This window comes from Syngnathoides biaculeatus, chromosome 10 (assembly GCF_019802595.1).
Source record: "Syngnathoides biaculeatus isolate LvHL_M chromosome 10, ASM1980259v1, whole genome shotgun sequence".
In the NCBI taxonomy this organism is placed as follows: domain Eukaryota; kingdom Metazoa; phylum Chordata; class Actinopteri; order Syngnathiformes; family Syngnathidae; genus Syngnathoides; species Syngnathoides biaculeatus.
This window is the reverse complement of record NC_084649.1, coordinates 6,337,544-6,359,552: the sequence shown is the minus strand read 5'-3', so window position 1 is coordinate 6,359,552 and position 22,009 is coordinate 6,337,544. Positions and strand designations below refer to the sequence as shown.

The 22,009-nt window shown below is 41.6% G+C and overlaps 1 protein-coding gene across 1 annotated transcript in view; it reads left to right on the top strand.

Moving 5' to 3' along the window:
- The first annotated feature begins 214 nt into the window (after positions 1-214).
- The window catches only part of suclg2 (succinate-CoA ligase GDP-forming subunit beta), a 154,863-nt gene continuing 133,068 nt past the window's right edge, over positions 215-22,009 (top strand). Inside the window, exon 1 of the mRNA XM_061833498.1 lies at positions 215-366. Within this exon, the coding sequence (XP_061689482.1) occupies positions 283-366 (84 nt within the window). The 5' untranslated portion in view covers positions 215-282. The remainder of the gene's footprint in view (positions 367-22,009) is intronic.

The window sequence follows — 22,009 nt, the reverse complement described above, 5'->3', positions numbered from 1 at the left end:
AATGTTTCATAAAAAGTGACATTTGAGCTCAACGAATCCAATTATATTATGGTTTATTTCTGTTTTCCTGATTAAATAAAGAAATAATGAATTTAGCTCACGATATATGTGCTCCCTTCCTTAACAGTTATCTGAACATATTCCAGTATTTAAAAAAATTATATACAATTTGAAAAATTCACTTTGCTGGATGTACTTTTCTCCAAGCACCACCCCTGGAAAATGTACGTTGTCGTCACGTGACGTCACGTTCGAGACCCTACCTCCTATTTCCGTGTCAACATGGCGGCGTGCATGGCATCCCAGGCGACTACGAGAGGGCTGAGGGCTGTCGCGTCTAAGTACCTACTTGTGAAGAAATTGAAGGTAGTGTCTTTTCCTTGCTCATCAAATATTGGTCTACGCTCTCCTGTCGGGTTCGATGAATGCCCCCCCCCTCCCCTCACCCGCTGCTTTGGTCTGGAGTTTACCCCGTTAGCAAGTTAGCGCTTCAAATTACGAGAGGCGTGAAGTAAACTAGGCAAAGTTGACAGTAGGGCTGCCAGTTATTGACATGGCATAACATGATGTTTGTGATGTCACGTAATCATTGTAACTGTCTTACGTGGCTACAATTACAAGAGCACACGTGAGGAAAAAGTGTTACAGCAGATTCAAAAAAAAAAAAAACCCACAATGACATCGTAGAGATTGACATATGACACCACTTAGAATCGTCTGCGTACGCATCGTTTGTCACTTTCAGTGACCTTGTCATGTCTTAGTCATGGAGCGAGATCGTTTTCTGTAAGCTTTAAGCATAGAACAGTCCCAGTCCCCATAACACTACAGTTTCAGATATGACTCAAGTGTAAAGGTCATACATTGTACTTTGACCAGTTGTTGACTCTTGGTACTTTGAACAACACGTTTGCTCTGATTAGAGCTGATCCTAATATTAACATAGTTACTGTTACAGTGACTTTCTGTAGAGATTCACCCATTTTTACAGTGAATAACTCATTCATTTTCTCGTGCATATACAAAAAAAAAAAAAATCACAAAGCCACTCTGATTAACCCATATGTAAATTGATCCATCCATCTATTTTCTACCAAATATCCTGTTCAGGGTCATGGGTGAGGTGGAGCCTATTTAACTGATGTGGGATCAGAGGTGCATAGTACAAAATGGATTGGTCGGCCCTCAATCATTGGGCACAAAGAGGCAAATAGCCAGTCACACACCTATGGGTAATTTGGAGTAAGTATTCAGTTAATCTAACATGCATGTTTTTGGATTGTGAGATTAAAATATAATACCGAGCAGAACAACTCCACACAGAAAGGTCGCAGCCAAGATTACAACATAAACCATAATGCTGACCTTTAAAATGTTCATTTTGTTTCTCACAAGGGTCACAGGAGCACTGGAGCCTATCCCAGCTATCATCGGGCAGGAAGGGGGGTATGCCCTGAACTGGTTGCTAGCCATTTGCAGGGCACATAGAAACAGGCAATAGTCACACTCACAATCAAACCTAGGGCCAATTTAGAGTCTCCAATTAATGGATGTTTTGGAGATGTGGGAGGAAAATGGAGTGATCTGAGAAAACCCATGCAGGCATGGGGAGAACATGCAAACTCCACACAGACAGGGCTGGGATTTGAACCCCAGTCTTCAGAACTGTGAGGCCAACGCTCTAACCAGTTACATTACCTATTTTCTTCATTATTTCATCTTTTATTACTTAATAGTGAGCCTTTATTGTATCATGTCATATTCTGATGAGAATCACAAACAACTATGCTTGGTAACTTACAATCGAACTTAATTCACCATATTGCCAAAGTGGGATTTGAAAAAAAATGGAAATTACAAAGAGCCATGGCAGCATTCATTAAGGCAGTTCACAGCAGTTGTTTTTTTTTGGATGGAATTTGTATCATGTACTATTAGTATTGAAGTGCTTTTGTGTGTGTGTGTTGCTGTTTCGGGTCTTACCACGGGTTATAGATGTGTTGAAGTATAGATGCTCATATCCTTTTGTTTACTTGTACAGTCCTGTTTTATTGATGCCATTATATGAGGATGTCAGAGTTCTATCCCTGACTTGTTATAATTTTTCGTGATCTCGGACAGTTACATTTTGATACCTATGAGTTTTTGACAGGAGATGAACAGCCAAAGTGCTACATGTATACCCTCAATAGGAAAGTGGCATATGGTAGGGATGTAGCCAGGCAGGCAGCTGGCTTCCTGTCTCCCGAGACATGCACTCTACAGTAATTATCGTCAACGGCACTCTGGGGACAACCCCACTTAATATCACACAGGAATGCAGCCCATCAGACAACCCCAATACCTCCTCATGCACATATGCATGAAACATGAAAGATTGCATACGTGCTTTCACTGATATATCTAGATGGCTGAATTGACACTCCGCTGCTCAACTCCAATTTAACATCTGCTACATCTAATTTTCTTGGACCGTCTATTAACATCTTAACAGAAGTGTAACTTATTCAATATGACTATCTTAACAATTATAGGATATTAAAAAAAATGGGTATCTATGCGGACGCTGATTGCACGCCAATAACTTCACGCTGTCAACAGCGGGCAGCAAAATCAAGCTTCAAAATTATAAATACTATAAATACTTTCCGTTTCTCGGCACTCTCGGGTTATCACTGAATGCTTGGAAAACTCTTCCCCACAGAACTTTCAGCTGTCAATCAAGTACATGTCTCCTCCCCATTTTTACACCATGTAATAAATATGTCAGGGGCGTGGTTTTCCACGCCGATGTGGACATTTGCGCTGCTGCGGAAGAACAGAGTTACGTCGGGTCCTTGAGTGCAGCCGTGATGGCGTGGCCGTGTGCCACTTCCTCGTGCGTACTGCTGCAACTCGTTGCGCTCTGATTTTGTTGTGTATTTAAGCCTTGTTTTTTCATGCCAATTGTTGCCAGATCTTCATGTATATATGGATGTGTGTTTACAAGCGTCAGCTAGTGTAACTGCCTCATCGCATGTCATAGCGTTACCGAGGCGTATCAAGTCAATTTACATTTTCATGTTTCATGTCAAATTTTTGACATTGTTTCTTGTTTTTTGGACCAAGCCTTTTGCCATGTGAAATTCATGCTTACTTCTTGGCTTCCTGCATCTGGGTCCAACCTCTGCTTCGTTTGTGACAAAATCAAGTTTATTTATCATCCCTGCTAATATCCCGGTGTTAGGAATTGCAAGACGCCATCATGAATTTGGATCTCGTTATGCATGAGAGAGTGTGAATTGATATGAACTGACAAGAAAATGGCGGCACAATATGGTGGAGACGGAGTAGAAATATTAAAAAAAACCAACAAAAAAAAAAACGTACCTATCGACGCTGTTTCTGAAATGTAAGAAATCGAAACCACAAATTTTTTTTGGGCATAAGGAAATGGTTATTGCGTAAAATACCCACTGCAAGCAATGATGACGCATAGTACTAAGACAGTACAGGGGGAGGAGAACCAACTCATGCTGGGTGCCCTGATTGAATCACCCAGGGACAGTTTTAGCCAAATCCCAAAAATCCGGACAGCTGAGACTGTAAAAAAAGTTTTCCATACCGCTTATCCTTACTCGGGTCATGGACCTGCTGGAGCTTACCCAGGTGACTGAAAGAGGCAGGGTATACCCTTAACTGGTGGGAAGCCAATCGCAGGGCATACGTAAACAAACAAGAATTTGAAGTTACATTCATGTCTATGAGCAATTAAGAGTCGCCAATCAATCTACCTTGCAAACCAAAGTACCTGGAGAAAACCCACACAGGCAAGCGAAGAACATGCAAATTCCACAGAGGTGTGGGGGAACTCAGGTCCTCAGAATCGTGAGGCAGTTGTGCTAACCAGTTGCTCACCATGCTGCCCATAATACAGTATATAAGTGAAAAAAATGCATTACTATGAACATTATTCTTTGTATCAGAATGCTTTAGTTAAGGTTTTTGTCACGCAGCAATCAATTATCTGAGCCACTAATCCTCACAAGGGTCTTGAGGTTGCTGGAGCCTAGCCACCAGGCACAAGGTGGGTTACACACAGAATTGGTTGCATATTTTTTTGCAATATTAAATACATTATTTTAATAGCTTCATCCAGAGCTGAATTCGTCATTTTAACAAACATCATTTAAGTGGTATTTTTTGTTTTCATACTTTGGAGTTTGTAGGGTCAAAGCGATAGCTGGCTACTAGTGTGGAGTGATGGCAACAATGGGGAAATGAAATGGCAGTATTTTGAGGGTAATAGTGTTTCCACAAAATATTAAAAAAAAAAAATAACAGTGAACTATTTCATTTTTGGACCTGTGAACCTGGTTAAAAATTTTGAGTTGGATAGACTTTGAAGTTTTTCATGTAGAAAATGTACTTTCCCAGCATTATTTTTTCCCTTCACAATATTTATCATCCATCCAACCATTTTCTGAGCATCGTATCCTCACAAGGGTCGCGGGAGTGCTAGAGCCTATCCCAGCTGTCATCGGGTAGGAGGCAGGGTACACCCTGAACTGGTTGCCAGCCAATCGCAGGCCACATAGGGACAGGCAATAGTCGTACTCACAATCACACCTAGGGGATATTTAGAGTCTCCATTAATCCATGTTTTTGGGATGTGGGAAGAAACTGGAATCCCCAGAGAAAAACCATGCAGGCACGGGAAGAACATGCAAACCCCAGACAGGCGGGGCCAGGATTTAAACCCCGGTCCTCAGAACTGTGATGCCAATGGTCAAACCAATTGCGCCCGGTATTTTTCACAGGTTAAAAAAATATTGCAATGTAATTTATCTTCCAATTTTAAATTCAAAGCAAAAAACAAATGACTTCACTGGGTCTTTAATCACTGCTTTCTGAAAAAGAAACATAAATGAAAAGAAACCTTTCCCACAGAAAGATGGTGAGAAAAGGAATGAGAAGGCATTGGTGAAAAGGTAATCACAATTGTTTCTTGATTGTGTGGGGTTTACCGACCTTGGCTGTCAGGAGCCTTCATGATACAAAGTTCCCTCTTATTTGACTGCGCTTTTACCACAACAAGACTCAGTTGTGGACTTGGTTTCAGTTCATCTCATTTTCATAAAAGAAAACTGCCGATTTCTCCACTAGTGTCCCATTTTGTCACGTCTCATATAATTTTTTCCTCAACTTTGTTCATTGAAGGATATATATTGTTTTGACACATCTTTCTGTAAATATTGGTAGAGTGATGCTGAGAATATTTAGTTCTCATTGTAACATTTTTTTCATTGGGATATTCTTTATTTGATTTTTCTCTATTAAAGATAAAGGGAAGCCTGTTGGTCCTTCAGCAATAGGAGTCCCCGTTAACCAGGATTATGCAATGGGAGGGAATCCTGGCACTCAACTTTCAGTATACCTTTGTCTCGCTATGTTTTGAATTTACATCCGCCCAGCATGCGGGAGGATGTAAATAGGTTTAAAGTGGATGTTTTATTCCAATTATTTCTTTAACCATTTTTTTATTTGTTTTATGATTTGCTAGTTATGTTATTCTGTTTGTTGTGGTGTGATTTTAGTTTTGGTGTGACCCCGTGAGTGTGAACAACAGCTTGAGTAAGGACCTGCCTCCATTGTCCGTATGCGGGTAAATGTAAGCTTCTGCTTACAAATATAACTTTGCAATTGTTCCTCAAAGACTTGTGAGCGGCATCACATGATATCTTACTTATGCGCTAAAACACATGCTGGCATGCATGCTAACAATGTAACCAGTGTGTTCACATGTACTTCACTGGACTACTCACACAACAGCATACTGGATTTTCCGGACTATATGTCGCTCCAGAGTACAATTCGCACCAGCCATAAAATCCATAAAAAGAAGAAAAATATATAATTCGCACTGGAGTATAAGTTGCATTTTTGGGGGAAATTTATTTGATAAAATCCAACACCAAGAACATACATGTCATTTAAAATTTAAATGACGAACAATTTAAAATAAAAATACAATAGAAACAACAACTGGCTGAACGGTATATGCTTACGTTACACAACAACTGAGAACGTGCCTGGTATGTTAACATAACATATTATGAGTTATTCCGATAACTATAGCATGAATAACATAAAAAAAGGTTTACTAAAACCATTCGTGTCACTCCAAATACATGGTAACTAAAATCTAATGAAATCTTCATCCTCTGTGTCATTTCTAAACAAGTCCGCCAAATCCAGAGGTAGATGGCGCTCCGCTTCCTCCTCTACGTCTCTTACGTCAGACTTTTCATCGGTTGCAGTTACAACAAGCCTATTCCAGCCTTTCTGAATCCCGAAAGGATAGTTTTGGTTGTTACGGAAGCCCATGCTTTGTCGAGCCATCCATTGACTTCCCGGAAAGTTGTGTGGTGGATTAACCCGGAAGCTCTGCTCTCCATCCGTCATCTACTGCTCCCACATTAGGGGTTGGGAACCTATGGCTCGCGAGCCATACCTGGCTCGTTTCATGGTTGCACAATGGCTCATTTCTCTCTTGCGGCCAACGCAAAAGACAGAGAGAAGGATTGTCCTAGTGGGGTTGCCATAGTTAATGGAAGCAGGCAACGGAAATGACGCAGAGACAGTTTGTCCTAGTGGGGGGGGCTGTAGTCCACGGGCTTTAGGTTGAATGCCAATCGTGTCGGAACAACTACGTAATTTTGGAAACGCTTTTGACAAAGGCTGCTCAAAGAAAAAAATATGAGGAGTGCCAAAGTTTTCAACAAGAATGGGCAGCCTTTGTGGAAAGGGAGGGTTCTGCTGTGTGTCTACATTCACATCTGGGCAGTATGCCAAAGTATTCGTCCTCGATGTTGCCAATAAACATGTTTTGCCTATTTTGCATAAAAACAAGATAATCAAACAAATAAAAGCCATGACTTTGTCGGCAAGAACCGTTCACCATTGCACCATCATGATGGCAAATCAAATTGAATTACGTTCACGATAAACACACGGAAGTCTCAATGCCTGCATGAAGCTTAATCTAACAATGTATGAAGCACCATAAGTCGCATTCATGGTAAGAAGTACTTTTGTCATCATTGTTTAGCAACATCATAACAATGTTATTTCAAATAATCTGCAGAATATGATTTTCTCTTCAATGGCGTTTTTGTTCAGTCCTTCTCAGTTGTTATAAATTACAGCTAATGTTGAAATGCTGAATTTTCAGAAGTAGCAGATACAGATACATGGGCCTAGAACACCCTGTTACAGTTGTCAGTGGGAAAATAACCGATAAGCGACTCGGAAATGGATGGATGGATGTAATAGTGTGTTAATAATTTCACATATAAGTCCCTCTGGAGAATAAGCCGCACCCCTGGCCAAACTATGAAATAACAAAACAAAACTGTGACTTATAGTCCGAAAAATACGGTATACAGATTTTGGAAGTCATTGTGCGCTAAATGTGTGCTGACCATTTGGATGAAAATTGAAGACTTTTAAGTGCTCTTTATGGTTACAAAAATATGGTACGTACATATCATACATATTAATACTGCTTGCATTATTTGCGGATTTTTGTTTGGTAGGGTGGGGTGGGTAAAGAACGTAACTCCCAGAAATCACAAGGGAACACTATTCATTTAAGAAGGATTAATTTAAAAATTTCTATAGTGATTAAAAGGAGAAATCAGAATATCAAAATAAATATTGTGTGCAAATATACTCTCAGAATATCGAGATATTTTTTTTTGCCATACCCCCTACCGCTACTTGGATTTATATCGTTATCCTGTGGTGTTTGCATTTCTATTTAGGTTCGTGTTATTGCGGCATTTGCAATTGCTTTGAGAAGTCTTGGACATTTGAGATGCAATGTTTTCATGAATTCATTCTTTAACACTGGGCCACAAACCACACACTGAGGATTGGGCTCTTTCTCTCCCTCACTCCAAATAAAACCACGTTTAATATGGTAGAAGTCACATTTTCTCAATGTTGTTTCTCAACATTCTCAATTCTTGCTGCTCACGACGATTTCACATGCAAGCCCAAGTCACTTTTGTTGATGTAGTGCTGCCATTGCATGGATGAATTACTAGGACCAATGGTGTCAACCATTGGGTGTAATCACGCCAAAACATCATTAAACTAGTACTGTATAACTGAACTTTATTTTCCTGTGTATGGGTGGCATGCTGGGGCAACTGTTGAGAACGTGGCCTCTTAGTTCTGAGAACCTGGGTTCAAATCCCAGGCCCGCTTGTGTGGAGTTTGCATGCCTTTAAATTTAAATTGTCCTTTGTGAGTGCGGCGGTTGTCTGTCTCTTTGTGTCCTGTGATTGGCTGGCAACCAGTTCAGGGTGTACCCTGCCTTTTGCCCGATGATAGCTGGGATAGGCTCCAGTACTACTCTGACAAAGAGCTGGATTGTTGTTTGGGTATTGATTTTAGGTTTTTTTGGCTTTCCATGCTTTTTTGTACCTCCCTTTCAACACTTACCTGTCATTTTACATTTTTCCACGCAACATAATTTCTGATCTCACTTGTTCTACATTTTTTACAATTGGAGTATATTTGGTGAGGAAAAAAGGTGACGTTAAATACTTGCAGTATTTCATCTGCTGTATTCATTCATTAATTTTTGATTCAGCCCTGCATACCACTGCTATAGTACACGGAGAATCACTGGAATAAAGTGCACAGTGTATGGCCTTTTACACACAAAAGCATGTCAGTGAATTCACCCTTGTCAAGGAGGGATGACAAACAATTGGGGTGGTTACAGTGTTTATATTAATAAACAACCATACTATTTAATAGTTTTATTATGACAAAAAAAAAATCATTGTAACTTTACAACTCGACTAGCATACAATACCTTAGGAGAACTCAATGTAGTCATTTTGTTGGCTTTATCTTTGAAAATCACACATTCATAGTCACATTGATTTTGATAAATGTGTGCTTTTCTGACTCGAGTGGAGATTATTCCCCCTCAAATTTTGCATTTGACAAGAGTCAGATGCATCGTTTTCTCTAGCACATCCTACTTAAAAGACCTTCAATCAAGTCGAGTTCTGGGGTATGTAATGGCCTCTTCGTGTGTCCCATTCTCCTTTAAAACCCCCCATTATGATTTCAGCATATTCTATCCCGTGTTTGTTTCCTTGGAGGTTTAATTACAGTAGATTCAAGATGGTAGTCAGCTACCAAAAGTACAAAATATTACAAAGGACTTCCAAACATAGTTCATAGGCACTAAGTTTTTTTTTTTTGTGTGTGTGTAAAAGTACCCAACTAAAACCTCTCTCACACAATTCAAATTATGATGGGAATACAGTAACACCTAATCTAAAAAATAATTTTGCTTTTAGCAGACTTGCAGGAAGAGTCTTGACATTCAGAGTGTGCTCACAAAATGTCACAGTAATACGCTGTGGCAGGGAAAGGTACTTTGGTCTTGGCACTGCTTTTTCCTTTTAAGATAAAAACTGTATTCCTCTGTATACAGGCTTTGCTGTCATCGATCATTTTTTTTTATATCCCTCCATCTGTTCTCTATAGTTTGTTCTCTTTATGATCATTGGAAATCTACAGCCTATTGCAGCGGGGGGTGAGAGTTGGCATATACATGGGACAGTTGCTAGTTAATTAGGTTTTAAATACATTTCATTTGTTCTTTATTGAAAAAAAGAGCTGATGATGCAACACATTGCAAATAAATATTGTTCTGAAAAGAAAATAATCTGGAAGCAGCATGAATCAGTAAGCATCCAAGAAGTGAGAGAGTTCTGTACACTTGTGGACAGAGGACAATGGCCTCTCAACCAGGCGCTAAATGGCTCTTTCCCCCCCCTTTGGCATTGCAAAAGATTGATTCCATACATGTCGTGGGAGATGCCTCTCTATTCGAGTGAAAATAGTTGCGTTTCCACACAAACACTGGCTAGTGCATTGCCTTGTTCCACGAGCTGATGAGGCCTGCTTGGATGTGAGGGTAAAAATCTTCTAAGACAAACAGAACATTCCAGCTGTGATAGATTCAATGCTCTGAAATCGAATATTGTAGTTTTGTATCCGAATGAAACATCTTTTGGAGAATCCCAATTTTAAAAATCTTTTTTGGTTATCCTGTCCTTGAGCTGTCTCTTTATTGTTTTGGAGGGGATTGTGTGTCCCAGTGATCCTAGGAGCTGAGTTTTTTGGGGCTTCATAACCATGGTATGGTCAATCATGGCAAACAAGTTGCAGATGAGGGACAAGACAAAGCATGGCACCAAAAACCCCTACGATGAGCAAAATAAATGGATATAGATTTCCCTTGCCCAGACACGGGTCCCAAGGCCACCCCTCTGGAGCTAGGTGTACCTCGAAGCTGAATACCTGGTGGCTGGAACTGCACCCATTGGCCTTGCCGGGCATTGCCCGAAAAGGGTAACATGGCTCCCCCTTCCCATGCGTTCACCACCTGTGGTAGGGGCCATAGGGGTCTAGGCAAGGTGAGCTGGAGTCCTTGGCAGGGGTGCAGAAAAGCACTCCTGCTGTGGACTCCATCATTCCGTTAAGGGACTTCAATGCTTATGTGGGCAATGACAGTGAGACCTGGATTGGTATTATTGGGAGGACCCCCCCCCCCTCACACACACACACACACACACACACACACACACACACACACACAAACATTATTGGAATTCTGTGCTCACCATGGATTGTCCATAACAAACACCATGTTTAAGCATAAGGTATCCACGCCCGCACTTGGCATCAGGACACCCCACCTCCCTCCCAGGTCGCAGTTCAATGATTGGTTTGGTGACCATGTCATTGGACTTGTGGCCACATGTCTTGGATACTCAGAGAAAGGGATGGGATTGTCAACTGATCACCACCTGAAGGTGAGTTGGCTCTGATGGTGGGGGAAGATGCCAGTCCGACCTGGCAGGCCCAAATATATTGTGAGCGTCTGCTTGAAATGTTTTGCAGAGTACCCTATCAGAAGGAGTTTCATCTCCCACCTCCTGCAGCACGTCACCCACATCTTGGGGGAGGTCGGGGGACATTGAGTATGAGTGGGCCATGTTCTGCACCTTCATTGGGGATGCAGCCGACTGGTGCTGAGACCTTAAGATTAGTCTGTCTGTTGTGGCGACAATCTAGAGAAGGAGTCCGATTGGGCCTTTGTTTGCGTGTGGTACTCCAGAGGTAGCTGATGGGTACTGGCTAGGTTTGTTGGTTGCTGAGGCAAAAAGACGTGGGAGGAGTTCGGTGAGGTCATGGAAAATAATTTCTGGATGGCTTCAAGGAAATTCTAGTCCACCTTTCGGTGTTGCAGGAGGGGGAAGCAGTGCAGCATCAACACTGTGTATAGTGGGGATAGTGTGCTGCTGAGTTAGACTTGGGATGTTATGAGTTGGTTGGGAGAATACTTCGAAGACCTTCATAACTATGCCAACACGCCTTCCCATGAAGAAGCAGAGTCTCGATTCTCTGAGGCAGACTCTCCTATCTCCATGGTTGAGGTCACTGTCAAAGACCTCCTCAATTTCATCAACACACCTTCCCATGAGGAAGCAGAGTCCGGGTTTTCTGAGGTGGGCTCACCTCTTTCTGGGGTTGAGGTCACTGAAGTCGTTAAAAAGCTCATCAGTGGATGAGCTTTGCATTGGAGTTCCCTCAAGGCTCTGGATGTTCTCCAGCTGTCCTGATTGACATGCCTCCGCAACATTGCATGTACATCAAGGACAGTGCCTCTGGATTGACAGAGTGGGGTGGTGGTCTCCCTTTTTAAAAAGGGGGGTTGTAGGGTGTGTTCCAATTCCAGGGGATCACACTCTTTAGCCTCCCCGTTAAGATCTATTCAGGTGTGCTGGAGAAGAGCGTCCGTCAGTAAGTCGAATCTAGATTCAGGAGGAGCCATATTGTTTCCATCCTGTACTTGGAACATTGGACCACCTCTACACCCTCGGCGGGGTCCTCAACGGTCCAGGGGAGTTTGCCAAACCAGTCTTCATATGTTTTGTTGATTTCAAGAAGGCCTTCAACCTTGTCCCTTGGGGGAGTCCTGTGGGGCATGCTTCAGGTGTATAGGGTGCTGAAACCCCCAAATGAACATTGTTAACCAGTATCAATGTCAAACATGTGAATTAAATGGTCGTGTGTTTAATTATTGTTTCAACTGAAAGTTAAATACAGAATTGTTACATTTATTTGTGACTGTTTTATTACATGAAATGGTTTATACCTGGAAGTTTTAAGTTGACTTCCTATTTCAAGTATGTATCCTTTTATTTTGAATGCTGTTTTCATACCATTCAAAAGGGAACACTTTCTCAAGGTTAGCATTTACCATTGTGGAGCTGTGCCTTTAAGTTGAAATGCTTTGTTCTTCTTTAAACTATCTATTCAACATTTCAACGATGCACTTGAGTTGATAGCATTTCCATAGTCTCAGTGTAGTGCATCCAATAATAGAAGAGCCCCACAAATCTACCCTCACCAATGTAGCCTTTTTAAGAAATGTAGAAATGGCATTAAGGAAAGGAACCCATTTTACTGTGAATTTTACAAACTTGTTCCCGCTGTGTGTGACACTTAGCATGGGGAAAGGCAACAGCAAAATTCACCTGCACTTGCAGTAAATTTTCATTCAATAGATTTTTGTCTGAAATTCAATTTTATCGTTCTAACAATGATTTTGTGTGTAACTAATATGTGGTTCATTGTTGTGCATGGCCGGGATGACTAAAAATCTATACAGACAATAAAACATATCTGTTTTAAATTTGAGATAAACCACATTTCATTTTAAAATCCAGATTAAACTTGCAGGGTTTCGTACCGCCAACAAGGTTAAGAACCACTGTCCTAGGCAGTCTCCCATCCAAGTACTAATCAGGAGCTTCTGAGGGCAGATGAGATGTTTGGAATGGGCTGGCAGGAAACTTGAGTGCCCAGAAAAACCCCACGCAGGCTTGGGGAGAACATACAAACATGTCACAGAGGAGGCCAAATACGAACGTGGGCCCTCAGATCCGAATGTGTAGCTGCTGCCATGCAAGGTGCTGCCATGCCCACTGAGAACTACTGCATGTTGGGTTCAATTTGTTGCACAAGGACACTCCTACAGAAGACAGTTGGAGCTAGGATTCGAGTCCTTGGCTCTTTGGTCATTGGATGACCTTCTCTACAAAGTGAACTGCAGCTGTCTTTACATAATTACATAAATGGCGGGACAAAACAAAATTCAATGAATATTATTTTAGTTACATTTGAAAAATACCGTAAAACCTTGGATTTTTTTGCATATCACTCCCCCCTTCCTCAGGGTTTACTCTGGTCATATAATTCTGAAATAGTGATATATTCTTCCAAATATGACCTCGAAGTGCAACCTTGTAGTGTCATCTATTTGGTTGGCTGAGGATTTGAAAAAGTTACCCATACTGTGGAGATACAAATTTTCGTCTGGTTTTCAAAAGAGCACCCAAAAATGCCCCCCAACGACCTCACTTACAGTCAAGGACCGTGTGATTTGGTACAGCATTCTTGGACATGTGGTCCCTAATCTTTTGCAACCCTGTGGTTTTATGTAAACAAAATGTAGGCCTGAATTATATGGGAAAAAAAATCCATCACTATAATATTTTTCAATTTGTCGAAATGTACATCGGAATACAAATATAAAGCAAATCACAATTTTTTTTCAATCTTGAGTGTTTCCTGTTACGCTTAACGATTGATTTAAATATTTTCTTCTAAAGTTGAATGTGACGTGGAAGATTACAAAACTGTGTCGGAGAAATAAAATGTATATATTAATTAATAATTAATCTGCCCATGCAAAAACTTTCAAGTTTTCCAATTCATGCCCAGGGAGTTGGTAACAAGGGTCAATTCATTTAATCTTCCATTTGAATTCCATATCTTCAACTGATCTTACAGCTAGGATGTCTTTTGTAATACAATTGTTGTACATTGTTTATTGGTTTTGCTGCTGTATTTTTTTTTTTTTTTTTGAGTGAGCGTGGTGAAATTATACCTTGCACTAATTTTTGCATTGAGGTTACGGTATGGAACTGCTTCAGGTGTTAAAAGCAAGAGATCCGTGGTATTCTCTGTTTTGTGTATACATATATTTGACATAATTTAGTGCACCTTATACTTTTTTTTTTCCAAGACTTTACAAAATCAAAACCCCACACCAACTGAACTCTTCAGGCTTTTCTTGTCAATTATGTCATCTTTTGAGCCTTGAGCTATGTCTCCTGTCATTTTTCTGAAAGCACACTTATTTTCTTTTTCAATCCTCTCCCACTGCTGAATTTCACATCTGCGAGGAGTAGGCTACAAACATTGGCTGATGTGTCTCGCTGCGCATTGCCCTAACATGGCATGGTTCTTTTTATGCTACATACTTATTGGTTAGGCGGCACGGTGAGTGAGTGGTTACCATGCCTGCCTCACAATTCTGAGGTCTAGGGTTTAAATCCCAGTCCTCCCCATGTGAAGTTGGCATATTCTTCCCATGCCTCTGTGGTTTTTTTCCAGGTGCTCCTGTTTGCACCCACATTCTAAAAACATGCATGGTGAGTTCAGTGGAAAGTCTACACTAGATATCCCGCAGGTGTGCAAGTGATTGTTTGTTTATATAGTATGTGCCCTGGGATTGACTGGCAACTACTTCAGGGTATACCCACTTTCCTGCCCAATTTTAGCTGGGATGTGCTCCAGCATTCCTGTGACCCTTGTGAGGATAAGCGGCTCAGAAAATGGCTGGATGGATTACTGACAATTATTTTCATTGGGGACTTGCAGACCATTTATGTGTGCCTCTGTTCATGAAAACGTTTGAACATCTAAAAGAACATTGAATTGTGCAAAATTTCATCTTTATAATTTTTGATTTTTTTTTATTATTATTATTTTTTTTAATGTTACATTCACTTATGTGGTACACATTTTTCATTAGGTCAACATGGTATCATGAGTTCCTACATGTTGCATAACTATTTATAACTTTGTTGTCAACTTATTATGTCGGAAAAGAACAAATACAGTATGTGGTTAATTTCTAAATAATGACCTATGGTCTTAATTGACTTTTGAGACTAAATATCCAAGAGTCTTGTTGATGCCTTCATTCAAAATTATAGCCTTAACCATACATTACTCCTCTGTTGGCTGGCTGACTAGGTTCCGGGCACTGCTGCAAATGCAGCAATATTCATATGAGGCATTGCCAGCCTTTTAACTGTAAAGAAATCCCAAACAATGAGGCTCATTTAATCGTGGTGGGCAAAATTGCATTCACCCCCCCAAAAAAATAAATGTATAGCCCTCAATGATTTCATTGTATTTATTATGAAATTTCAGCATCTGTAGCGTTTCTAGCGTCTGTAACATCTTGGTCGCCCGACACCCTTTAATGTCGGATCCTGGAGATAAAAGCTAAAATGTTGATCACTTTGCGCATATCAATGTGTTAATGATCAAAAAATATATTTTTTTCAGTCTACAGAAAACATAAATTGAGTACTCACTGTTTCTATATATTTGGACAATATAGATTAGGTAATTACAGGAAGGCTTTTAAAAAGTATTCGAAGGAATAGAGTAAAAAAAAAAAAAAATCCTCAACTATGCTGAATCAACATCTGTGTGTCTTTAAAAAGTGTGTCCTCAGACAAAGTCACAGAGAGGGCAGGCAGTGCCTCGGCAGAATCTGCATTGGACTGCCAAGTCCTTGTCACGGCTGTACTGATCCATAAAAGCCACTCAAGAACAACACCTTTTGTATACCCGACATTGTTCCCAATAGACTTATTTGAACAATCTATTACGGTATTCACCACAGCATCCTGCAACATCAGGACAGGACATTTTGCAGTTTCATGGCGTGCAGGAAGTCCAGCGTGACAGTCAAACATAATTAAACGATATCAAATACGTATCTGCTAACTACTTTGGGTTTGCCATATTGAGCACAGTTTTAGGTAACCGGTTATGGGCAATGTTCCCTCTAAGCTGCGTAACTTCGCATTTGTGCACTTGTTGCAGAGTCTCAGTGCAGAGGAAAACAGATCCAGTGCAGTGAACTACAGCCTGATGTGTTTTTTTTTTGTTTATTTGTTTTTTTTTTTAAACATGGGAGGACACTGTCTCTCACAAAGTATAAATATTTTCAAGAATTCAAACTAGTGGATCATTATGTTTTCTGCATTTTTACACTGCTGAATGATTTTTCTAAATATCCATTTTTCTATTGTATTTTACATGACATTTGCTTATTGTGTCATTATCATGTTAGGATAAAGGTTTTAAATATTGACTGAGGAGTGATGTTGAGAAAAGGCAGTGTTCAACTTGTAGCTTCTTTATTTTTCATTAAAGATGCTTAAAGCTCGCTATTCAAAAGACATAAGATACAATATAAAAATTGTGATAATAATGGTAGCAATGGTTGATAGATATGAAAAAAAAACAATTGCAATAATATTGTTTTGCCATATCTCCCAGCCCTAATGTCCATCCATTAATCTATTTTCTGAACCGCTTATCCTAAAGAGGGTCATGAAAGTGCTGGAGCTTATCCCAGGTATCTTACCGGGGTAGACCTGAACTCGTTGCCACCCAGTAGCAGGGCACATAAAAACAAACAACCAGTCACACTCGTAATCACACCAAAGGGAAATTTAGGGTCTCCAAATAATGCATGAAACCAGAGTGCCCGGAGAGAACCCACACAGGCATGGAATATAGCTAAAGCTGCTGAACTGCTGGACTAATTATGATGTAACTTATTTTCAAAGGAACTGTATATTTGTAAAATAACGTATACTCCATTGCTAAGAATGCATGCACCACAGAAGGTTACCAATTTCAACATCCCATTTTTCGTGCCAACTTGAAAAGTTAAGATTTTTGTATCAAAGAACATCGAACCATGACACTTTAGTATCAAACCAAATTTAACCTAAAAACACTTTAAAATGATATATATATGCACACAGACAGACAGACACACACATTAATTGGACACTTTAAATTGCCCTTGCCCTGCAATACCGTGATCCTTGTGAAGATAAGTGGCAGTGTAATATATATATATATAATATATATATATATACACACACACACACACACACACACACACTCACATGGCCTCTTATACACTCACGTGGCCTCTATAACAATGTCCATCACTTAGGCAAGAGTGGGATGTCTTTTGGAAGTGGATCTAGTCATAAGGAATACATGGGGTCCTGGAAATAATCTCTTTCTCTGCCCCTTATTGCGTGACAGTGCAAGTAGACAACAGTGGACAATCCTGGTACCGGCAGTCTTTGTCAAGAGTTTAAGGAACAAATGTTTTTTGTACACATTGTTCAGTCGTAATGGTCCATTTTATGCGATATCCGTTATTATTCTTATTGAGGTTTCACTTTTTGCGGCCATTCTGCATTTCCTGGGACCTAAACCCCTCTTGTCCATTAAGTCTAGTGTTTCTTAGTAGAAAATGGTTTCCTTTCCTGTTTTAAATTCAAACCGATTGTTCCGTGTCCTTGCCTCTGCAAAAAGAAACTCACTTGGAAACCGTTTTGGGAAAGGGAAAAATGGCATCTGTCTTTGAAAGACCTGTAAATAGTACAGATGAGCAGAGGCAGGAGCAGTAGAGCATGGCCTCCTGGATTTAGATCAGGTAGATTTCCATCCTTGCAGGATAGGTCTAATCTCCAACAGACAGGCTTAAAAATGGAAAACTTGACTGTTGTGTCTCTGTAGGTATATAAGTAATTAGCATAGATAATAAGCTTGGATTTATGCAGTGCTATTCTGGTATAATACTTGAGAAAAGATAACAGATGAGTAAGACAGACACTGCTCGAGTACAAAACTGTCTCAAGGTATAAAAATCATTCCATCTGTTCTCTGTCAGCACTTAATCTTGGTTGGTAGACATAGGAGCGACCTATTCTTCTTTGTTTGGGTGCAGGCAAACTAGTTTTCTTAGGGCCAGGGTATGCAGGCAATGTTAATTTCTCAAATAGAAATGAAAACCCAAGTGTCATCCCTATAAACACTGTAAAATAGATATTGTAATGCAAAATACATATAACATTATTCACTTGAATGTCTATACGAAAAAATAAATGTGAGTGGAGAAGTGTCATTCTACGATATCCAAGTGGTCGCCATAATGGCTACATCCTCCGTCCGTGACGTTACCCGGACATTCGGCAATGAAAACACGCGGTGCAGCCTAACTATGGGAGACAAACGTGCGCCTTCTGACACGGAAGCTCTTTTCGAAAAGGAGAACACCACACAACCAAGTTAAGTTACCGGGGCAATATTACACTATTGGTTTGAGCCCTCGGGGCAATATTACAGTATTGTTTCGAACCATATTCAGATGATATGCGATCACGGCCAAACCGCATCCCCGTCCGATCCACTTCCGTGGCTCATCACAGCCGGCCAGTGTGGCTTATGACAGAGCCGAACCGTCCTGCTTTAGGGGGTGTTCACAGACGCCGCGGTACTGAGCAACACAGTCGGGGCACTTTATGCGTGCACACGGCTGAGTGAGGCATTCTCGGCTGGGTTCTTCAGAGCCGCCCCAGTACCCAAAGCCCGACGTGCAGCCTTCGCAGGAGCAGTGACCGCCAAACGCGGCGCCTCAGCCGGTATGGCTGATTATCGGCGCCGTGGTGGCATATAATGGAGCCGAGCCGTGCTGCTTTTAGGGGGATGTTCAAAGCTGCTGCATTACTTGTTGAACACTGTCGAGCTGCAGCGCATTACTGCCTACCTGTTATTTGGAACCCACGAAGCTCTCGTCCTCTTCTTCTTCTTCTTTTCCTTTCGGCTTGTCCCGTTAGGGGTCGCCACAGCGTGTCATCTTTTGCCATCTTAGCCTATCTCCTGCATCTTCCTCTCTAACCCCAACCGCCCTCATGTCTTCCCTCACCACATCCATAAACCTTCTCTTTGGTCTTCCTCTCGCTCTTTTGCCTGGGAGCTCCATCCTCAGCATCCTTCTACCAATATACTCACTCTCCGCCTCTGAACATGTCCAAACCATCGAAGTCTGCTCTCTCGAATCTTGTCTCCAAAACATCCAGCTTTGGCTGTCCCTCTAATGAGCTCATTTCTAATCCTATCCAACCTGGTCACTCCGAGCAAGAACCTCAACATCTTCATTTCTGCCACCTCCAGTTCAGCTTCCTATGTTTCTTCAGTGCCACTGTCTCTAATCCGTACATCATGGCCGGCCTCACCACTGTTTTGAACTTTGCCCTTCATCCTAGCAGACACTCTTCTGTCACATAACACACCAGACACCTTTCGCCAGCTGTTCCAACCTGCTTGGACCCGTTTCTTCACTTCCTGACCACACTCTCCATTGCTCTGTATTGTTGACCCCAAGTATTTGAAGTCGTCGACCCTCGCTATCTCTTCTCCCTGTAGCCTCACTCTTCCCCCTCCACTTTTCTCATTCACGCACATATATTCTGTTTTACTTCGGCTAATCTTCATTCCTCTCCTTTCCAGTGCATGTCTCCATCTTTCCAATTGTTCCTCTGCGTGCTCCCTGCTTTCACTGCATATGACAATATCATCTGCGAACATCATGGTCCAAGGGGATTCCAGTCTAACCTCATCTGTCAGCCTATCCATTACCACTGCAAACAGGAAGGGGCTCAGAGCTGATCCCTGATGCAGTCCCACCTCCACCTTAAATTCCTCTGTCACACCTAAAGCACACCTCACCATTGTTCTGCTGCCATCATACATGTCCTGTACTATTTTAACATACTTCTCTGCCACACCAGACTTACGCATGCAGTACCACAGTTCCTCTCTTGGTACTCTGTCATAGGCTTTCTCTAGATCCACAAAGACGCAATGTAGCTCCTTCTGACCTTCTCTGTACTTTTCCACGAGCATCCTCAAGGCAAATAATGCATCTGTGGTACTCTTTCTTGGCATGAAACCATACTGTTGCTCGCAGATACTTACTTCTGTCCTGAGTCTAGCCTCCACTACTCTTTCCCATAACTTCATTGTGTGGCTCATCAACTTTATTCCTCTATAGTTCCCACAGCTCTGAACATCCCCTTTGTTCTTAAAAATGGGAACTAGAACACTTTTCCTCCATTCTTCAGGCATCTTTTCGCCCGCTAGTATTCTGTTGAATAAGTTGGTCAAAAACTCCACAGCCATCTCTCCAAATTGCTTCCATACCTCTACCGGTATGTTATCAGGACCAACTGCCTTTCCAGTTTTCATCCTTTGTAGTGCCTTTCTGACTTCCCCCTTAGTAATCATTTCCACTTCCTGGTCCTTCACTCTTGCCTCTTCAACTCTTCCTTCTCTCTCATTCTTCATTCATCAACTTCTCAAAGTATTCTTTCCATCTATTTAGTACACTACCGGCACCAGTCAACACATTTCCATCTCTATCCTTAATCACCCTGACCTGCTGCACATCCTTCCCATCTCTATCCCTCTGTCTGGCCAACCTGTAGAGATCCTTTTCTCCTTCTTTCGTGTCCAACCTGGTGTACATGTCTTCATATGCCTCTTGTTTAGCCTTTGCCACCTCTACCTTTGCCCTACGTCGCATCTCAATGTACTCCTTTCGCCTCTCCTCAGTCCTCTCAGTATCCCACTTCTTCTTCGCTAATCTCTTTCCTTGTATGACACCCTGTATTTTGGGGTTCCACCACCAAGTCTCCTTCTCCCCTTTTCTACCAGATGACACACCAAGTACTCTCCTGCCTGTCTCTCTGATCACCTTGGCTGTCGTCGTCCAGTCTTCCGGGAGCTTCGGTTGTCCATCGAGAGCCTGTCTCACCTCTTTCCGGAAGGCTGCACAACATTCTTCCTTTTTCAGCTTCCACCACATGGTTCTCTGCTCTACCTTTGTCTTCTTAATCTTCCTACCCACCACCAGAATCATCCTACATACTACCATCCTATGCTGTCGAGCTACACTCTCCCCTACCACTACTTTACAGTCAGTAACCTCCTTCAGATTACATCGTCTGCACAAAATATAATCTACCTGCGTGGTTCTACCTCCGCTCTTGTAGGTCACTATATGTTCCTCCCTCTTCTGGAAATGAGTGTTCACTACAGCCATCTCCATCCTTTTTGCAAAGTCCACCACCATCTGCCCTTCAAAGTTCCTTTCCTGGATGCCGTGCTTACCCATCACTTCTTCATCGCCCCTGTTTCCTTTACCAATATGTCCATTACAATCTGCACCAATCACAACTCTCTCGCTGTCTGGGATGCTCAGAACTACTTCATCTAGTTCCTTCCAGAATTTCTCTTTCAACTCTTGGTCACATCCTACCTGTGGTGCATAGCCGCTAACCACATTATACATAACACCCTCAATTTCAAATTTTAGTCTCATCACTCGATCTGATACTCTTTTTACCTCCAAGACATTCTTAGCCAGCTCTTCCTTTAAAATAACCCCTACTCCATTTCTCTTCCCATCTACTCCGTGGTAGAATAATTTAAACCCTGCTCCCAAACTTCTAGCCTTACTACCTTTCCACCTGCTCTCTTGGATGCACAGAATATCAACCTTTCTCCTAATCATCATGTCAACCAACTCCTGAGTTTTTCCTGTCATAGTCCCAACATTCAAAGTCCCTACACTCAGTTGTAGGCTCTGTGCATTCCTTTTTTTCTTCTGACGCTGGATCCGGTTTCCTCCTCTTCTTTGTCTTCGACCCACAGTAGCTGAATTTCCACCGACGCCCTGCAGGTTAGCAGTGCCGGGGGCGGGCGTTGTTAACCCGGGCCACGACCGATCCGGTATGGGATTCTTTAGATGAACGCTCATATTTGTTTGGCACAGTTTTTACGCCGGATGCCCTTCCTGACGCAACCCTCTGCATTTATCCGGGCTTGGGACCGGCCTACAGATTGCACTGGTTTGTGCCCCCATAGGGCTGCATTCGAAGCTCTCGTCCTCTGCACCCGTGCAATTCAT